The sequence below is a fragment of the Octodon degus genome, unplaced genomic scaffold (genome assembly GCF_000260255.1).
Source record: "Octodon degus isolate 3935 unplaced genomic scaffold, OctDeg1.0 scaffold00215, whole genome shotgun sequence".
Classification (NCBI taxonomy): domain Eukaryota; kingdom Metazoa; phylum Chordata; class Mammalia; order Rodentia; family Octodontidae; genus Octodon; species Octodon degus.
The window spans coordinates 2460214-2479087 of NW_004524791.1; the positions used below are offsets into that span (position 1 = coordinate 2460214).

Genomic DNA, 18874 nt, shown 5'->3' on the forward strand with positions numbered 1-18874 from the left:
ACACACACACACACACAAATAAATAAAAAAGAATTACCAGAACGGAACCAAACCTTTGAACAAATGTACTTAATAGACATCCACCCCACCTCATCATTCTTCTCAGCTGTACATGGGATGTCTTCCAAAATAAACCACATATCAGCTCATAGAACATGCTTAAGTAAATGCAAAGAAATTGAAATTATCTGGGCATCTTATCAGACCACAGTGCGATGGAACTGGAAGTCATTGGTGAAAGAAACCATAAACACTCCATAAATACATGGAAATTCAATAAAACCCTCTGGAACAACCAATGAGTCACAGGTGAGTTACAGAAAACATTAGAGGGCTTCTACATTAAATGATAATAGCAGTAAAACACGCTGGGACCTAGGGGGTGCAATGAAAGCAACCCTACAAGGGAACTTTATAAGGGTGATTTCCAGTATCAGAAAAACAGAACAGGGCCGGCAAAATAGCTCAGCAGACTAAGCACCTGCTTAGGCAAGCCCGGGGACCATGGTTCAATCCCCATTCCCTGCATTACATTCTGCTCTGGCCCCGCCCCTGGTGCGCTGAGCCAGCCACCAAGACGAGGCATGGTGGTGGGCGCCTGTAATCCCAGCACTGGAGAGGCTGAAAACAGGAGGATCACTACGAGTCTGAGCTGTACAGTGAGACCCTGTACCAAATTTTAAAAAATAATAATAAGGCATATGTTATGAATAGACACTTCTCAGTCTCTATTCATAAGAGGAAGAAATAGCAAATAAATATATGAAAATGTTCAACTTCACTGGCCATTCAAGACACATAAAATAAAGCAACATTGAGATTCCATTTCACCCAGAAAGAATGGCTCTTATAAAAAAATCAACCAATTCGGCTGACCAGATAGCTCAGCAGATTAAAGCACCTACTTAGGCAGATGCAGGGACCACACTCAGGGACAGCAGGGAGTGGGGTGCGGGCACTGTGGGGCATGAATGGAGGCCCGGCTGCTGAGCCCCTCCCAGCCCTGCCCACACTCTGCACCTGCCCATCGGCTGGCGCCCAGTGCCTGCTGCTCTGGAAGCAGGTCTTCCATGCTGTCCTGAGCCAAAAGGGGGACTGGTCCACATCAACAGCTTCAGATGAGCTCAACCCAGGGCTCAGTCTATTCAGGGCAGAGGTGCCCCATTTTCATTAACAGTCTGCCACAGTTGGTCCATAGGCTTCCATGACCCCTGTCCCTCCTTGGACTCGGACCCCACCATGGCCTTGGGGATCTGATACCAGCCTTGCCTGTTGCTTGGGAGGGGCTCTGCTCTCTGCCACACAGGGGCCATGGCAGTGTCACCCAGGAGCCATGAGGTGGCACCCAGCAGATGACCCTGCAGCTCACCCATCACAGACAGGAGACTGAAGCACAAGGTGGCAAGGAGATGGCAAGCTGGCATGAGCCTAGGTCCCTAAACTGGTAGCTGTACTCCTTCATCCCCAGGGGTAAAAAGCTGTGGTCCCAGGAGACTGAGATGAATCCCTCACACCAGTGCACACTGTCCTGTGCCAGCCCTGGCCACAGCCCATGGGAAGGAAGTGCCCAGGGCAGGAGTGTGAGCACCCATGGGCCATACCTGCCTGCGGCTGACTGAAAGCCCTGCTAGTGCAGGCAGTCAATGTCAAGCTAGACAGGCTGTCAGGGCCAGGGAGAGGCCACAGGCTCCACCAGAGTGGTCACCCCATGCCCAGGACAGCGGAACACGGGTGGAGTGGCCAGAACTGAGATGGGCTGCAGGGAGAAGGGAGAGCGACTTCCTGTTCCTGGGCTGAAGAACCCTGACCCTAGACCAGGTGTGGTGGCACATGCATGTAATCCCAGTGCTTGGGAGGCTGAGGCAAGAGGATCACCCTGAGTTTGAGACCAGTCTGGGCTACAAACTAAGCTCAATACCAGCCTGAACTGCATAGGGAGACCCTGTCTCAAAAAGACAAACAAAAACAAAAACAAAAACACCCCAGACCCAAGAAGTGCACCTCCGAGGCATGCGTGCACGTAGAGCCCCAAGTTCAGCTTAGCACTTGCGTGCACAGTTCCCAGATCAGCCCAGTGGGGTCACCGGGCTTCTTCCCTCCACATGGAGAATCAGCACATTCCATCTGTGAGGGCATCCACCCATCTGAGTCCACCTGTCCATGCGTCCACACATCCCTGTGTCCTCTAGGGGCCTACCTGTTTCTGTGTTCTTCCCTCCCTGTATTTATCCATCAGAATCTCCACTCATCCTTCCCTGCGTCCATCTATCCTGTGTCCTCTCATCCGTATGTCCACCATGTGGGCTCCTTTGAGTATTTCCCACTTCCTCCCATCCGTGCAGCTGCCTCCTGCTCCTAGCAGATTTGGAGAAGTGCATCCCATGTGCACACGCATGCACACACACGCACACATGCAATGGCCCATGTGCACATATGCCCTTGTGGGGACTTCAGAAAGTGCAGTGGACATCCCTGTGTCACCACCTCTGAAGGCAAAGTCTCAGCTTCCAAGGGAGCAAAGGGGCCAGGCCAGGGCCATGCTCACACTGAGCCCCAAGGCTGGGCGAAGATGACACTCAGGTGACAGCGGCGGAGTGAACTTCTGCTCCACACAGCGTGGGTGAGGAAATCCCTCTCCATCCCCATCAGCCTTCTGCCAGTTGTGATGCCAATGTTGTGCCAGGCACTATGCCAAGAACAAAGTGTCCTCATCCCAGCCCCATGCAACCTGCATGCCCCTCAGAGGATGCTGTCTGCAGGCCAGGACACCTGGGCCGCTTGGCCACCAGCCACCAGACAGCACTCGGGCTGAGAGCAGGCTCTGGAGGGATGGCAGGTGTGGCGAGGCTCAGAGAGCGTGCTTGAGGCAGGATGTCAGACCCGGATGCTCAGAGCTGAGCTCCTCAGACTTCCGGCTCTGTGTGGTCTTCCGAGGGCCCTAGCGTCAGTCTTGGGGTGACAGTGAGTCAGGAGCCAGGCAAGACAGGGTGGCAGTGGAGACGGTGGGTGGGGCGGCGCCACAGTGCCTCCCCTAGCCAGGACACAAGGCTCAGGTCCGAGTCTGGGGAAACATCCACCCAGCGGCCGCACTAGGGAGGGGCCCGGGCTGCGGAAGGGCTTCAGAGGAGCGGGCGGGCGCGGCCATGGTGCACACACAGCAACAACGCCTGTGCACACAGGCGCCCACACAGGCCCTGGCGCTGAGGCCAGGCGACCTCCTGTGACACGGGGTCGTTCCTGAGTCAGCTCAGGGAAACGGAAGCTACGCGTGTCCGGGTCTCCACGGACGGAGGCAGATGGCGTGCGCCAAGGGTCTCCGCGCTCCCTCTTGGGGGCGGGCGGGGGCGGCGGGAAACAGCTTTTGTTCCTGCCCTGTGCAGCAGCCGCTGAGCTGTCTGACATCCCGGCCCCCGCACCAATTACCGAGCTTAGTCACCGCGCTTCCGCCCGCAGCAGCTCAGCCAGAAGGCCGCCTGCCGCCCCTGCCCGAAGCCCCTGCCCGAAGCCCCTGCCCGAAGCCCCTGCCCGAAGCCCCTGCCCGCGCTCTCCTTGCAAAGGCTCCGGCCTCTGCCCCTGAGAGGGGCTGAGGGAGATGGAGGGTCTGAATGAAAGGAACAAGAGCAGCAGCGCCTCTTCCGCACTGATCACGCGGGAACGGCGGCCCCGGCCATCCTGGCGCATGTGTCACTGTCATGCCAGGCGCACACAGAGCACAGACACAAGATCAGCGCTCCAGTGATGAGTCTGAGATGGCCGGGTGCAGAGCTGACCCGCCGCCCCAGTCCCTCCCCCAGAGGGGAGAAGGAGGTGTCCTGGGTCCTGGGTCCCGAGGAGGGCGGCTGCACTCTTCCCAGTGCAGCACCTTTGGAAACCTTCGCCCTAGCCTGGGGCCCACCAGCCCTTCTGCGGCAGAAGAGGGTGGGCAAGGGCTGGGGGGCCCTGTCCACCGGCCCCATGCCAGCTGGTAGGGTCCCTACCCTCGCCCCACCAGAACATGGTATGAATACCACAGGGAAAGGCTCTGAGCCTCCACCGGGCCCAACCCCCAACCCTCTACCCCCCAGCCCTCCATTCCCCCACCGCTGTCTGAGAAGGGAGTGGGTGCATCCTGGGCCAGGCACTCTGAGCACTAGCTAACAGAACCCCTCCCCTCCTGCCCTTGGAGGGCTCCAGGCCCCAGGGCCCCACTGCTGCACCTTTTCCTGCCCTATCACCTGCTGCCCTGGACCCCTGGGCAGAACCTGTGGACTCTGGGTCAGACCCGGGCTGACCTCCGCCTGTCTGCAGGGTCTGCTGCACAGTGTGGAAAGTGCATTTCTCTGATGTCCTCCTGGTTGCCAAACAGACACCAGCCCTCCGAGAATGGTAGCCAGGTTACCATGGCAACACCTATTATCCCTGCTGAACAGGACATGAATCAGGAACTAAAAATAGCCCAATGGATGGATGGATGGTAGGATGGATGGATGGATGGATGGATGGACAGACGGGTGGCCCGCCTGGACTCAAGGCCAGGACAGTTTGCTGCTCTCAGATGAGAGGACTCAGAGAAGTCTGTTAAGTCCACACCCCCACAGGCTCTGAAAGCTGGAGCTTCTCAGGTCCAAAAAGCGGTGTGTGCAGGCTGAGGTCCCTCGAACACAGAAGGTCCCTGCCACTGGGTAGAGCTGGGCCTTGGGGATGGAAGCTGTCATGGTTTGTGTCTAGGTGTCCTCCCAAAGCCTTCTGTAGCCGTTGAGCACAGTTCTAGAGTGTGTGATGAATGCATGATCTAAGGCTGGGCCTATGGGTGTGAGCGCTATGCTCGCCCTGGGAAGGAAATCTGCACGCAAGGTAAGGAGGGAAAGAGGCTGGCTAGCAGCTGCCCCCCATCTGCTCTCTGCTGCTTTCCCCCACCATGAACTGCTGCCCTCCGCCATGTGCCGCTCTGCCTTGGAGCCAGCCGAGGATGGACTGAAACCTCCACTAACTGTGAGCTAAATAAACCTTTCCTTCCTTAATTTGGGGTGTCAGGTATTTTGTCCCAGGTATGAGTGGAAAGTAACTGAGACAAGAGCCCAGCAGGAGTTTAGCTGGGGAACACTTTATTATGTGGAAGCCCTACCCACAGAAGCAGCCCAGGGCACTTGGACACTGAAGAGCAGGCTGAGGAGGTGGGGTGGCAGGGGCTCTTTTGGGGTCCCTTTGGGTCCCTGGGGTCTTTACCTATCTCCTGCCCTGGGATCCCAGCTACTGACCCGGCCAGCAGGAACACAGGAGGGGACATGGGCCAAGGGCCAGGCAGCCCCTGAGGGCCTCAAGGACTGAAAGGACCCCAGCATCCTGGAGCATGAGGCCAGGTGGTGACTGGGGTCCTCACGGGGCTCCACTGGGTCCAGCCTCCCCCACCTTGGTGCCAAGGCTGCGTGGGGGCAGCTCCTTGTGGCTGTAATACTCGACCACCTGCCGGGGCACCTCAGCCAGCACGCACTTGGCCAGCGCCACAGGGGATGCCTGGGGAGGGGAGCAAGCATCACCCTGGGGGTCTTCGAGGTCCTTCTCCTTAACAGGGCCAAAGCCTGGGGATCAACTTGGTTCCTAGGACCACTGAGGTGACCCAGGGGCCATGCAAGGCCCCAGCCAACCAAGGTGACTGGGAGGCATCTGCTCAGGGGTGAGCACCATCCCCTCTGCCCTCGAAATGCAGTGGGCCCAATGCCCAAATGCCACATGGCCTCTCCCAACATGAGTTCACTGGGGGTTACAGGGGCTTCCAGGGAGCAGGACGGGTGCTGGCCTGCAGGCTTTGGCCCTCACAGCCGCTCATGCAGGGTGCCCCAAGGGCTGGGGCCTGCGACCCATGTGGGTCGATAGGACAGGGGCCACGGACCAACACTCACGTTCTTGAGCTCACGGAAGGGCACAAACTGTACAATGTCTCGGAGTGCAGGCTCGCCACGTGGGGAGCGCAGGACTCCGTCGTCACCATCCAGCACCTGCATGTCTGTGAAGTCCGCGTTGCCCACACCCACAATAATGATGGACATGGGCAGGTGGGACGCCCGCACGATGGCCTCCCGTGTGTCTGCCATGTCGGTGACCACGCCGTCGGTCAGGATCAGCAGGATGTAGTATTTCTGGGGACACAGGGGACCATGGGGCCTGAACTGGGGCCCCCAGCCCGCCGGCTGCTCCCCCAGTGCCCACAACAGCACAGCTGCCCCGCCCTGAAAGCAGCACTGAGTCCAGCGGGCTGCAGGGACCACGAGGCTATCTACCTGTGCTGCCCCGGATGCTTGAACCAACTTTTACCCCAGGAACCCAGGGTCGGAGTGGGAGGCCGCCTCTCCCGGTGCCCGCCCTGCTTGGAGAAGGCAAGGGCACTGACTCAAGTAGAAGTCCATTTCCATTCTCCAGAACCCCAGGGGCCGGCATGGTAGTGCCTGCGTGCAATTCCAGCCTCGGGAAGCGAGGCAGAAGGGTCACTGGGAGCTACAGCTCAGCCTAGGCTATACAGCAAGACCTTGTCTCAAAAAGCAAAATGTAACAAATGAAAAAGCTAAAACTATCCACAACCTTACTAAAAACTTGGCTAACAGGAATCATAGACAAGATGACAGAGGCACCTTAGGCTCTGGCTGGCAGCTGGACTGTGCAGGAAAGGAAGGACAGACAGGCTGCCCCATGGCCAGCGGCCTCCTCCAGCCTGTGTCTCACCAAGTGCATGATCTCTGGTGGGCACCTTCCTGGGCATCTGGGACACCTCAGCCAAGGGCTCCACCAAGAGCCTACCTGATTCTGGCTGCAGAAAAGCAGCCAAGCGGATGGGGGCACAGGCACTAGCTGGGTGCAGCAGGGGACCTGCTGTGGTACCCCAGCCTCCCGGCGTCTGTAGACGCACGCGTGCTGCCGACACCTCAGGGACACGGCAGGAACACGGGTCACAGTAGCTCTGGCTGCCAAGAGGTCCCCACAGCCCCCTGTGATAACCATCGCCACCACTGCTGGCCTCGCCACCTTCTGCCATCCCTGCTTGGCCATTTCGCCTCTGCAGTGCAGTCTGCCAAGTCACCCTGCTTTGGAGCAGCTGACTATAGACTGAGATCCCTTCGGACTGTGAGCCAAGTAAACCTCTGCTCCTTCAACTCCTACAGCTTGGGGTCTTTTGTGATAGTAACGACAAAAGTAACTCAGACAACATCCTTAATCTGCAGACACATGTAAAGTCAAGGGTACCACTCTTGCTCCCAGTGTTAGGTGTGTGTGTGCTACTAGAATTACAGAAGAGCACTAGGGATGGGCGGAGAGCTCAGTAGAGTAAGTGTCTGCCTAGCAAGCGCAGGTTCCTGAGTTCAATCCCTGGCACCATAAAAAAAAAAAAAAAAGCACTGCTCAGTCTTGAGCACAATACTTTTCCATCAATTAAAATATCTAAACAAATAAACCAGGGTTTCCCTTTGGAATGAAGAGTAAATTCTGAAACTAGAAGCATTTTTACAACAGGTGGAGGCTTTCAAGCCCTGAGTTGGGTCCCCAAAGCTTTCTGCTCTTTTATTTCCAGACAGGGTCCTACGTGTGGGCGAAGGTAGCCTCAGACTTTCAATCTTCCTGCCTCTGTCTCCTGAGTGGCTGGGATTACAGGGGTGTGCCACTTGGCCAGCTGTACAGTGTACAGCTGGAGGCCGAACCTGGGACCTGTGCTCCGAGGGGCATCCCAGTCCTGTTTTATTTTTTGAGACGGGGTCTTGCTAAGTCTTTAGTTGCCCAGACTAGATTTGAATTTGCAATCCTCCTGCCTAGCCTGTGAGAGTACTGTGGTTACAAGTGTGTGCTACCACACCGGGCCATAAATTCTAAACCATGTGCATTTTGGCACAACAAAAAAAGGCAAATCAAACATTAAAAAATATAAACAAAACAGTTGGGGGCTGGGTAGATGGCTCAGTAGAATAAGTGCTTCCCTGGCAAGCCCAAGGGCCTGAGTTCAATCCCCGGGTCCATCAAAAAATAAAAAATAAAAAAAAATAAAATAAACAGAACAGTCACACAGACATGCAAAGAACTATAACCTGGGGCCAGGGAGATGGCTCAGTGGAATAAGCGCTTCCCTGGCAAGCGCAAGGGCCTGAGTTCAATCCCCGGGGTTCCGAAGGAAAAAAAAAAAGAAAAAAAAGAACTATAACCCGAAAGCGACAGGCCAGGGCCACCAATGGCCTCAGTAAAGTACACAGCAGAGGGCTCTGCATTATCTTCACCACTTTTCTGTAGTCTGAAATACGTTAAGGTAAAAAGAACAAAAATTTTGAAGGAGCAGGTAGAGGGGCTGGTGTGACAGGACATTCCTGCTGCCCCCAGGAGCGATGGCTTGTGCAGAAGGCAGAGTGGGGAGACGCACGACGGCAGGCAGCTCGGCCCGCACAGCCGCGGGGGGGGGGGCGTGCGGAGACCTGAGCATCGGGCTGTGGGTGCAAGTGAGAGCCACCAACAAAGGACGGCTGCACAGCTATGCAGCGGGTGCCCCGGCCAGAGCCCTCCTGCAGCCTGGGGCTGGGACAGGACAGGAGACCAAGGCACAGGCCCTGGGGCTCACTCGGACCGGACTAGCCCAGTCTGAACAGGCCTGTGCGGCCCCTGCGGAGCCCCCTCCAGCCTGCCCCACCTCCACAGCCGTGCCCTGCTACAGCCTCCCCTGGGCCTCTGCCTGGCCACCCTTGGCCAAGCCGATCCCCACCAGGCACGTACGGAGGCCTCCCCGGTGAGCTCCTCAGCCGCGGCCATGCGGGCCACCTTGGAGATGATGGGGGCCACATTGGTGGGGCCGTAGAGCTGGACGCGGGGCAGGCAGCTCTGGTAGGCCTCCACCACACCCTGGATTCCTGCAGGGGCAGAGGGTCAGCTGGGGGCCCCTCCCACACCCCGCCCCGGCCCTGCCCGGCTCCCACCTTCACACTCGTCGTCCTGGGGGTTGAAGTTGATGGCAAAGTCATGGGACACCTGGGTGAGAAGAGGGACCTGTGACCCCACCTGCTGGAAAGGTCACTCCACAGCCCTAGGGAAGAGCTCCGGGCAGGGGCTGCCGTGGAGGTTGTGAGCAGCTCCTGCGGGCCTGAAGCTCCTTTCGCCTGAGCCTGAGGTCTTGGGGTCAGCTTCCAAGGCCCCGCCCACCGTGGAGTTTTTGCACAGGCTGCAGGAAGAGTTTGCCCTCACTCCCTCAGCCCAGGAGGTCAAGGGTCATCCTGTCCAGCTGGTGGGGTCTCCCTCCATCCCCATCCCTGCAGAGAAGGGGCTCAGGATCCCTAAGCCTGGCCCTGGGCTTTCCTACCTCATAGTTGGGAGGGATCCGGGCCCCGAACCCCAGGGCAGAAAACCTCTTGTCACTGGAAGAGAGGTGGCACATGTCACTCAGGAAAGCCTGGCATCCCACGGCTGAGGGAGGCCAGATACTGGCCAGAGCCAAGAGACCCAGCCTAGGGACCATCCAGGCCACACAGGAGAAACGGAGGCTCAGACCCAAACGATACTGACCTTGGGTACAGCATGAAGGGAGAAGCTGGTGCAGGCCTTGTGCCCAGGGCAGGCCCTTCCCAGCCCACACTCTTGGGACTCCAGGGGCTCCAGGCCCAGGTGAGGGGCTGTGGTGATACTTGGCAAATGCCCCTGGGGCTCAACACCACCTAGCTCCCAGCCACACCACACCCAACCTCCCCTGCCAGCCCTGCCACCCAGCAGGCACCCTCACCTGTCGTAGTCCTGGCAGACCTCACCCACTGCCACCAGTGCCCGAAGGTACTCATTAGGCTGGTAGGGGTTGATGTGGTGCAGGGAACAGCTGTTCCGGGGGTCGCCATTGGAGGCTGTGAAGTCGATGGCCACCTGCAGGGGCCCAGGGATGCTGCCACCCCACCAGCAGCCTGGCAGCAACCCCAGGAGGACGCGGGCCCCAGCGGGGCCTGGCCTGTGCCCTGCACCTAGGGTCGGGCCAGGCCCTCGCCAGAGCCCATGGCCCCTTGTTGCTGGCACCAAGCGCTCTTGCTTCTCCTCAGGTCTTTGCTATCACTGTCTCTGTCCCAACAGTGTCGCCTCATGGGGCCCCATGGTTCCTGACCCCTCTGCCCCTTCCTGCTGCACCAGGGCGAGGAACCCCTCAGGATAAAGATGGGGCGCCGCCCACCCACCCCGCCCTCGCTTGGGCTGCGGCACAGGAGAGGTGTGCGGCACTCACGGTGCAGTGGATTTGGCAGCCGCCCATGATGTAGTCCAGGAAGGAGTGGACCCTGTGGAGCTTCCAGGCAGGCACGTGGGCAGGGCCGCCCGCTGCGCTGCCTCTCCCCTGCCGCCCTCAGCTTCTTGCCCCTCCAGCCTCGGGTAGAGCCCTGGGGGCCTATGGGGCCAGGCCTCACCTTCAGGTCTGTCAGGACCACCACCCCTGAGTTCTTGTAGCTGCGCTTCTTCTGCTGGTACTTGGGGTTCACACAGTCCCACTGTGCCTGGCACGAGCAGGCAGTGAGGCCACCCAGTGGTGGCCGGCCCCTCCCTGGTGTTGGGGGAGAGGTGGCACCCTGCTCACCTGGCCCTGGGCAAAGGCCTCCTGCATCTCCTTGAAAGTGGTGGAGAAGGCGCCGATGAAGTCGTGCTTCCCTCGGGCATCATGGTCCCAGACCAGGCCCTGGCAGGATGGGGCCTCCTCAGCCGTGCTGCAGGGTCCCTCCCCACCCAGGACCCCACCGAAGCCCAGCTCTCCCCACCTTCAGAGGCCGGGTCTCCTCACAGCTGCACAGGGAGCTCAGAGACAGCTTGAAGGGCTCCCAGACTGGGCTGAGGTTGTTCTTCACCACCTGGGGCCAGGAGGGGGCTCAGGGGTCCCCAAGTCTCAGGGACCAGGCCGCTGTGCCCTGCCCCAGTTCAGGCAGGAAGGGTTGGGAGTGATCCCGAAGGCATGCCCACCCACGGGAGCCACCCTCCTGTCTTCTCCACACTCCCAGACCACCTGGACCCCTTTCCTCCTTAAATAGTTGCTTTTTACTTAAATTAATCCTTCTCAAAATGAAACACGACCTCCCTGCTGTAACTGAAATCCCTGCACCACCCCTGCAGGAAGTAGAAGGTAGCCCTAAAAATAGCCATGGTGACAACACCTGCACCCTGCAGACTCCAGCGGCAGCTGGAGCCCTGCCCCACCCACACCGCCCGGAGGCCAAGAGGTCAGCAGTCGGGTCTGTGTGTGGGTCGGTGGGTCGGCACACCTCCGTGCGGTACACCAGCTGCTCGCTGCCGTCCTGGTTGGCCCGGAACAGCTCCAGGAAGGGGTCGGACTTGCTGAAGAGGTCCTGGGGGCAGAAGGCACTGGGCAGGGCCAGGTGGCTCCTGATGCTGTCTGAGTGACCCGAGGCCTCATTCTCGGTCCACACACTCTCCCGTCCCACCCCAGCCCCCCACCTGGCTTCTGTTGCTTAGCCTGTGCCTGGTTCACTGTCTCCACTGCCGCAGACCCCCTGGCCCAGGGTCAGCTCCAACATCTCCAGGGAAGGCTGCAGCTGCCCCCTCATGTGAGGCACCCAGGGCCCAATTCTGGTCCCCACAGGCCCACCTGGGCCACCATCGGGCAGTGTGTGCGTCCCTGCTGGGAGCAGGACACAGAAGTGCTTTCTCACGGTGGCAGGGACAGTGGGGGTGGCATCTGGGCCACCACGCTCTATTCAGCAGTGCCCTGCTCCCTAGATGCCCACCCGTGAGCCTTCGCATCCCTGCCCGAGGTGCTGCAGGTCTTATTCAGGGGCTTAGGCAGGAGGGCCTGGCGTCCCTCAGGCCTGGCTGAGGCAGCCTCACCTTGTCATCCAGGTTGCTGGCCTGGAAGGAGAGCTCCACGTAGCCGTTGTTCCTGGAGATGTCCTCGGCGATCACCTGGAGGGGAGGCGGCTGCTGGCACCTGCCTGCTCTCACCAGGGGACCCACAGGGAGAGCGGGGAGGCAGCCACTCACCGTGATGGTGGACTTGCCAGCCTTCCTGCCCAGCTTCAGCAGCAGTGGGCGAGTCACCTTCTTCTGAGCCACAATCTGGAAGACACAGGGGCCGGGCAGGCATGGGGCAGGGGCCGCTGCACCTGGGGACCACAACTCCCCCTAGTGACTCCCTGTGGGCAGGGGGTGACACTTCCTTGCGCCATCTAACATGTGGCAGTGCTGGCACTCACAAACGGCCACATGCCAGCATGTCCCACGACTTCCCACCATGGCCTGAGGACCCAGATGGGTAGCCGGCCCTGACCCCCCACCGCCCCCCACTAGGCCTCCTCGAGGCTCCCAGGGTCGTTGAGGGTCTTCAAGCACAGCCTGGGGACGCTCTGTCCGAGGGCTACCACCTTCCACCCTGCTGAGGACACCAATGTCTTGGTGAGGTTCGCTGGGCACGCTGCTAGGCCCATGTGTTCACATGCGCATTTGCATGCAGGTGTCCCTGTGTGTCTGCACGGGTGCGTGTGTGTCCTGCCCAGCTGGTGTGAGCATGGGTGCCACGTGTGTACCCACTCCTTGCCAGCCAGGATCTGCCCTAGCACGTCGTCTCTCGTCGAAGACCCTTTGTCTGTAAAATGGGGATGGTACCCAGCCTGCAGCGAGAGGGATGAGTCACACAGAAGAGGGATGAAGGGATGCAGAACTGGTGAGGACATGTGTGATTCACGGACACGAGACAACACAGAGCAAGGGGGACGGCTCGCAGGCGCTGGACATGGGCAGGCATACACAGCTGTCCATCCCCATGGAGCCTAGGCCCTCGGGCTGCACTGTGTGTGGAAAGCACCAGGGTGACTGCATGGGAGGCATCCCGCTTGGCGGGGACGGCAAGTGCAGCCCTCAGGGGCCCTCCGTGCCCAGTTTCTCCACAGCCCAGCAGGGAGGTTCCTGCCCTGCCCTGTGCTATACCGGGCCCCAGAGATGGTGCTGGCCTGGAAGGGAGCTGCCTGAGTGGAAGGACAGACTGCGGAGAACATGTACGCTCTGCACAATTTGTCTATGTGCTGGCCCTGGGCATGGAACCAGGCGCTTCACTCTGAGCCCCAGCCCCAGCCCTTCTTTGCAATGGTATTTTGAGCTAGGGTCTCACTAAGTTGGCAGGTTGTGCTTGCACTTGCAAAGCTCCTGCCTCAGCCAGCTGAGCAGCTAGGATTACAGAGGTCCACTATGAGGCCTGGCTGAATTTTTTCTTTTAAAAGGAAAAATACATATTGTGTGAAAATCTGTTAAAAGAATGTTTCAGGATCCAGTGACAGGCTGAATGAGGCAGGAGAGTTTGTCTCCCAGCTCCTGAACTCGAAAATGTACAAATGTGTTACCTACCTCACAGGTGTATGTATTTAAAACATGCATAAGAAAAGCCGGGCACAGTGGCTCATGCCTGGAGAGGCAGAGCAGGGAGAAGCTCAAGGCCAAGGCCAGCCTGCAGCTCACCAACATGCAAACATCCCAAGCAAGCAACAGCGAAAGTCAGGGCCTTTGGGAGGGCAGCCAAGGAGCCGGCGGAGTGGATGCCTACCCAACCCCAAACCCTGTTCCCACCTGCCCCAAGGTGCACTCCATGCCCCCCAGGAAGTCATCCTCATCACAGGCCAGGCCACTGGGCCCATGGGTGTCATACACCTCGAAGCGCAGTCGCTGCACCTCCTCGAAGCAGTAGTCGATGGTGAAGACCTTGGAAAACACGGGGTTCAGGCTGCTCCGCACAACCTCAGTTCTGCCCACCTGCAGGCAGTGCCTATGAGCTGTGGGGAGGGGCTCCAGGCCCCAGCCTCCCCTGAGTGACCCCAGGACCTCAGCACCCCAAACAGAGGTTAACAGTGTGGACAGTGACTGCAACAGCTCAGCACCCCTGCCACTCGCTTGGCCCCATTACACACAGGGAAACTGAGGCAGCATGGAATAAGGTCTTCTTGGTTCTCTGGGCTGTGCAACCTGGAAGTGGTGGACACTCCCCAGTTCCCACCAGGGCAAGGAGGGGGTGGGGTGTCGCTGCCTCTCTTGAAGCCCCCACCCTGGGGCCCTGGGGTTCCAGACTCCTGCACTCCAATCCAAGGAGCTGCAGGGGCTCTAGAGCATCCGCCCCAGGCCATGCTGCAGTCAGGGCGCCTGTCTTGGTGGCCAGCATGCCGGTGCACAGGTTCCCAGGAGCTGATGCCTCCCGTAGGGAACCCCACTCTCCTCCTCCGCAGCTCCCAGTCCCCCAGGTGCCCTGTTCCACAGCGGGCTCCACACGCAGTGGGGACACAGCCCTGGTGAGCCAAGGCCAGGCTCCCTCCCACTCCCACCAGCGGAGGGGCTGAACCGCAGTCCCCACTGCTGAGCCCACTGTCTGCAGCACCATGCTGGCAGGCACCATGACCACCTGCGGCAGAGCCCAGAGGCATCTGTGGTTCCAACTGCCCTGGGCAACTTGAGACCACAGGAAGGAGCAGAACAGCTGGGTCCCCAGAACCGGCCCCCCCTGCACCTCACTGCCCAATACAGCCCTGACTCCACTGCGAGCTCCAGTCCCTGCCCCAGCTCCCAGGGCCACCGCGGGTCCCAGGACCCTAGCCGACCGCAACGCCCACTTCCCAGCCCCGTCGTTGTCCCGTGCAAGCCCGTCCCCTGATCCGGCCCAGCGCTGGCCCCTTTCTTCTCCCACCTGCGTCCACCGGCCCTGCGCGGATGGCTGCAGCAGCGCCACGCTGGGATCCGACTTGGTCAGGGGGTCGCGGTCCAGCAGGTGTCGGCAGCTGAGCCGCAGCTCCACTTTCGCCACCGCTGGGCCCGCGGCCCCGCGCCCCACGCCCGCGCTCATGCTGCTGCCGCCGGGAAATGGAGCCGCTCGCGTGGACGCGTGCAGAGCCGGGGACGCCGCTGGGGGACCGGGGTGGAGCGGCGGGGTGGGTGGGCGGGGGACAGTGGCTGGGCACGCCGGGTGGGCAGAGTAGGCGGGGCGGCGGGGGGAGGGCGGGGCCCTCGCGTAGGTCCTCCCTGTCCGGACGCCAAGGGGGAGTGGCAGGCTCAGCCTCCTCCGGGGTTCCCAGTGGACCCCAGGGCCACCAGTTTGCTCCTGGGCACTGTCCCCAGTCAAGACCCTGTCTGCCACCTCCAGAACCACCCTTGGCCCTGCTGCTGCTGGGATCGCGTGCTGCCGTGCACCCCTCTGCACCCTCCTTGACCAAGTCCCCCAGGGAGCTGAGGGGCAGAGCAGAAGCTCAGCCTTCCCACGGAGGAGGGAGGGAAGTCGGGAAGGTGGGGAGCCGGGCAATGCGGCGTGGAGCGCGCACCTGGAATCAGCACTCTGGGAGCCCCAGGCAGGAGCATCACAGATTCAGGGCCAGCCTGACAACCTGCCACTGGGTGAGCCCTGCCTCTAAGTGAAAACATAAAAAGGGGCTTGGCTAAGGCTCAGTTCAAACCACTGAGTTCAGTCCCCAGGACCAAAATAACCTAAAGCCAGGAAAGTCAACCCACTTAGGAATTCAAGCCTCTGAATGAGAGTTTAATGCACACATGGGGCTCCAGCCACAGGCCCCCAGACTCCGTGGCAGCTGCTGCCCCTGAAGCTGCTATCTGAGAAACCGCAGGGCTCTGAGCCGTGCCTGCTGCAGCTGTCAGGCCTGAGGGGTGCCCAGCCCAGCCTGCTGTAGCCCTGAAGGGTCCGGGCCCTGGGAGACCCTGCACCGTACCTGGTTCCCAAGCCGCGCTCCCAGCCAGACGCAGGAAATGAGATCTGTCCCCACGGAGCTCTGCTGTTGTTTACAGGAAATGATAGCGCATGTTAGTGCTGAAATATTAGAAAGCCATGCCAAGCCGGTGATATTCCAGCCGGACGTCAGCTTGCTACGTTTGTCCCGCGGTCTTTTCCTTACAAACAGGCACCAGCTCCTGGGGGCCTCTGCAGGCCCAGAGCACTGCGTATCTGTGCCATCACCTGCATCCCAGGGTGAGGGACAGCTTTCTGTCTCAGTGTGGAGCCTCAGAGTGGCAACTGGAAGCCCCAGAGGCTTCCCCGGTGGGCTAGCAGGTCCAACGCACTGGTCCTCACTGTGGCCGACCAGGTCTTTCCTTCCAAGCCTCTGGCTCTGGAAGAAGGAGGGCACATCCTTGCCCATGCTCTGAGCAGCCTGAGCACCCTGGACTCAGCCAGCTTGCTTTTCAGCCACGGTGCCTGTGTGGGTGGCTGCTCTTGCCGGTCAAGTCTAGAATGGCCTTCACAGCCCAGCTCACCTGCTTTGCCATCCAGCATCTGGCTCTGGGCTCCGGACCCACACCTCCAGGGTGCCCACTGTCCCTGCCTTGGGCACCACAGGCCCAGAATCTGAGCCAGGCCGGGACGGCTTCCAATCAGTGTGTGAGGCAGCAGGTGCAAGACAACCCCACCCACCTGCGGGCCCCCATTAGCCTGCAAGCCAGCCTGAATGTCGGCTGGAGATCAGTGCAGGGTCTCCCAAGCCCTGCCCGTGGCCCAGGTGCAAGCCAGAGAAGCAGGTGTCAATGCCTGCCTCCTGCACCACCATGCCCAGCCCAATCCTTTTAATTTTTGCTTTGAGACCAGGGGGAGGGGAGGAGGTCACTAAATTGCCAGAGTTGGATTTTGTGAATCTGTGGCCTCAGACTCACTGTGTTGGAGTTACAGGTGTGTCCACCATGCCCTGTTTTAACTGGGCTTAAAAAGGGAGTGGTAAGCCAGGCATGGTGGTACACACCAGTGATCGCGGCGCTCACGCGGCTGATACTGGAGGATTGCTGTGAAATCGAGGCCAGCCTGGGCTACACAGCGAGATCAAGACCAGCCAAAACTATACAGCAAGGTCCTGTCTCATTAAGAAAAGAAGAAAAAAAAAAAAAAAAAAAGAAAGAAAAAGAAACCAGAAAGTTGTTTAAAAAAAGGGGGAGACCGGGGAGATGGCTCAGTAGAGTAAGTGCTTCCCTGGCAAGTTCAAGGGCCTGAGTTCAATCCCCGGTTCTGCAAAAAAAAAAGGAGCAGTGGGTCTGCACACAACCGCTGGCACTGCTCCCAGGAGCCTGGCTGCAGCTGACCTCCCTTTTGTTGCCTCAGAACATCTGAAACCGTCGAGTGCCTCCCTGATCTCCTACAGGGTCCTGTGCATGTCTGGCTTCGGAGACACCATGTCCGGACTGGCTGGGCTGGCAGGACTGTCGGGCCATGGGTCCCTTGGACACTTTATCAAAGTACATACGCCCACAGGCAGGTGATGGGTGCTTATCCCCACACATAACGTGGACTGCGGCAATGTGCTCCTCACACATGTGCAAGAGCCAGGCACACGCACGTGCACACTCTTCGCGTGGCAGCTCACGCAGACTCCAGCCCTGTACCCTAGTGGCCCTCTCTTCTCACATCCCGGACTCCAGGAAGGATCCCTTCTCCTGGGTACAGTGGGCCCCTCCTGCACTCAGCCCCTGCCTGTCCCCCATTTACCCTTGGGCCTCCTGTGTCCCCACTGCAAATGTCTGGGATTCGGGTTTGGTGGGGTGGGGCAGCACCCCTGCCAGATGTGCTTGGGGCCACAGGGCAGGGGCGGGGCCTGACAAAGGCCCGAACTGCCCCCGACCATGCACACTGCGCGCCAGGGGTGCATGCAGGGCCAGGCGGAGTTCTCACAGTTTGGGCTGGACAGTGGGCAGGACACTCAGTCACCTGCTGGTCACACTGAGAGGGGCCCCGTATGCTCACATGGGACACCCACTGTCTAGGGACCCCTGGCTTGGGCAGGGTCCTGGCCACTGTCCCATGTCTGCCCTTCTGACCACTGCCCTCTGCATCCCCTCCTCCTGCCTGTTGTCCCCTCTGTGTCCACAAACATGCAGAGGGATAAGATCTCATGATTCATGATTGTGTCCCCCTGTGGAACAGCAACCGTGGGTGCATGTGTCAGTGCTCGCTGGGTAACAGATGGCCCCGCAATGCAGCAGCTGGCAGCAACTGCTTCCTCCCCCAGCTGTGGTTGCTAGGAACCTGGCACTGTGTCTGCCGCAGGCTCCCTCTCCAGGCACCCAGTCCAAATGCTGCGACCTAAAGGCAGGTCCCCAGGGCTCTGCAGGACACCCCTGGGCTCTGGACTGAGGACTGTGAGGCGACACACCCTAGAGCAGGCCAAGCTGGTGGAGGTGGGGAGATGAGTGTCTCACCTCACCAGCCTGTGCCTCCGTCCTGCTGCATGTGCATGTGCTGGGGGTGTGCACTGCCCACAGACAGCCCTGCATTCATAGACCGGGCCAGCACGCCTGAGTGCGGTCGGTGTCACAGAGCCAGAGATGGAGCGGGGCAGCACCGCGCGTTACCCAGGTGCTGTGTTCTGTGATGGGACTAAGTCCTGCTGACATCACGAACTGAGGATGCTGGGAACCCAGAGGCGGGCACGTTGGTGAGGATGGTCCAGGCCCTGCATCGAAGTGTGGAATGGTGGGGCCCGGGTTAGGGTTGGGTCTGGGGTTAGAGCTGGGGTAGGGTTAGGGGTGGGGGAATGGTTAGGATTAGGCATTAAGGGTTGGGTAAGGTTTTGCACAGGGAATCTGGAGGTCAGGGAGATAGGTTTTGGGTTTATCATTTAGGGTTTAGGGTTAAGCACAGGTAATGTGGGGACACAAGCAGCATGTCAGTTTCTGAGATTAGGACAAACCCCCCAGGGAGAATGGGGGCAAGGCGACAAAGCCACACTGTAGGGCTCAGCCACATCCTCCCTCCCTCCAAGATTCCCTCAGACCTTCCTCCCCTCCAGCAAAACCCGCGAGCGCAGCTGTCCCTAAGAAAGCGCGTCCATCATTGCTCTGATTTTCCAGATCCCAAGCAGAGTCTCAACAGTTTACAGCATGCAAGGGCTGCCTCTTCGGCCAGTCTCTCAAAACGCCCAAATTAATTCCAAAAATT

General features: G+C 59.6%; 1 protein-coding gene across 6 annotated transcripts; it reads right to left on the reverse strand.

Annotated features, from left to right (window-relative positions):
* Nucleotides 1-5076: 5076 nt before the first annotated feature.
* On the reverse strand, nucleotides 5077-14840 carry Cpne7 (copine 7). 6 transcript variants are annotated; one of them, XM_023705213.1, is made up of 15 exons: nucleotides 14639-14840; nucleotides 13534-13665; nucleotides 11959-12033; nucleotides 11806-11880; nucleotides 11223-11306; nucleotides 10725-10814; nucleotides 10547-10645; nucleotides 10380-10466; nucleotides 10202-10261; nucleotides 9719-9852; nucleotides 9302-9356; nucleotides 8922-8973; nucleotides 8722-8855; nucleotides 5880-6116; nucleotides 5077-5493 (listed from the first exon to the last, which is right to left on the reverse strand). In XM_023705213.1, exons 1-15 carry the CDS (start codon nucleotides 14792-14794, stop codon nucleotides 5356-5358), a joined length of 1608 nt encoding a protein of 535 aa, XP_023560981.1. In that variant the 5' UTR covers nucleotides 14795-14840; the 3' UTR covers nucleotides 5077-5355. The 6 variants fall into 6 exon arrangements, with proteins under 6 accessions (XP_023560981.1, XP_023560983.1, XP_004645082.1 ...); XM_023705215.1 differs by having other exon boundaries at nucleotides 10547-10576; nucleotides 13534-13716; XM_004645025.2 differs by having other exon boundaries at nucleotides 13534-13716.
* Between the last annotated feature and the right edge of the window lie 4034 nt (nucleotides 14841-18874).

What these genes read in the sequence shown, in the direction of transcription:
- Cpne7 (XM_004645025.2), bottom strand. Translation starts at nt 14,794, where the DNA reads ATGAGCGCGGGCGTGGGGCGCGGGGCCGCGGGCCCAGCGGTGGCGAAA. An exon ending in TGGTCCTGACAGACCTGAAG is followed by an intron (nt 10,262 to 10,379) that starts GTGAGGCCTGGC and finishes CCTGCCTGGAAG; the next exon opens with CTCCACAGGGTCCACTCCTT. An exon ending in CCTTCCGTGAGCTCAAGAAC is followed by an intron (nt 5,494 to 5,879) that starts GTGAGTGTTGGT and finishes TCCCCTCCCCAG; the next exon opens with GCATCCCCTGTGGCGCTGGC.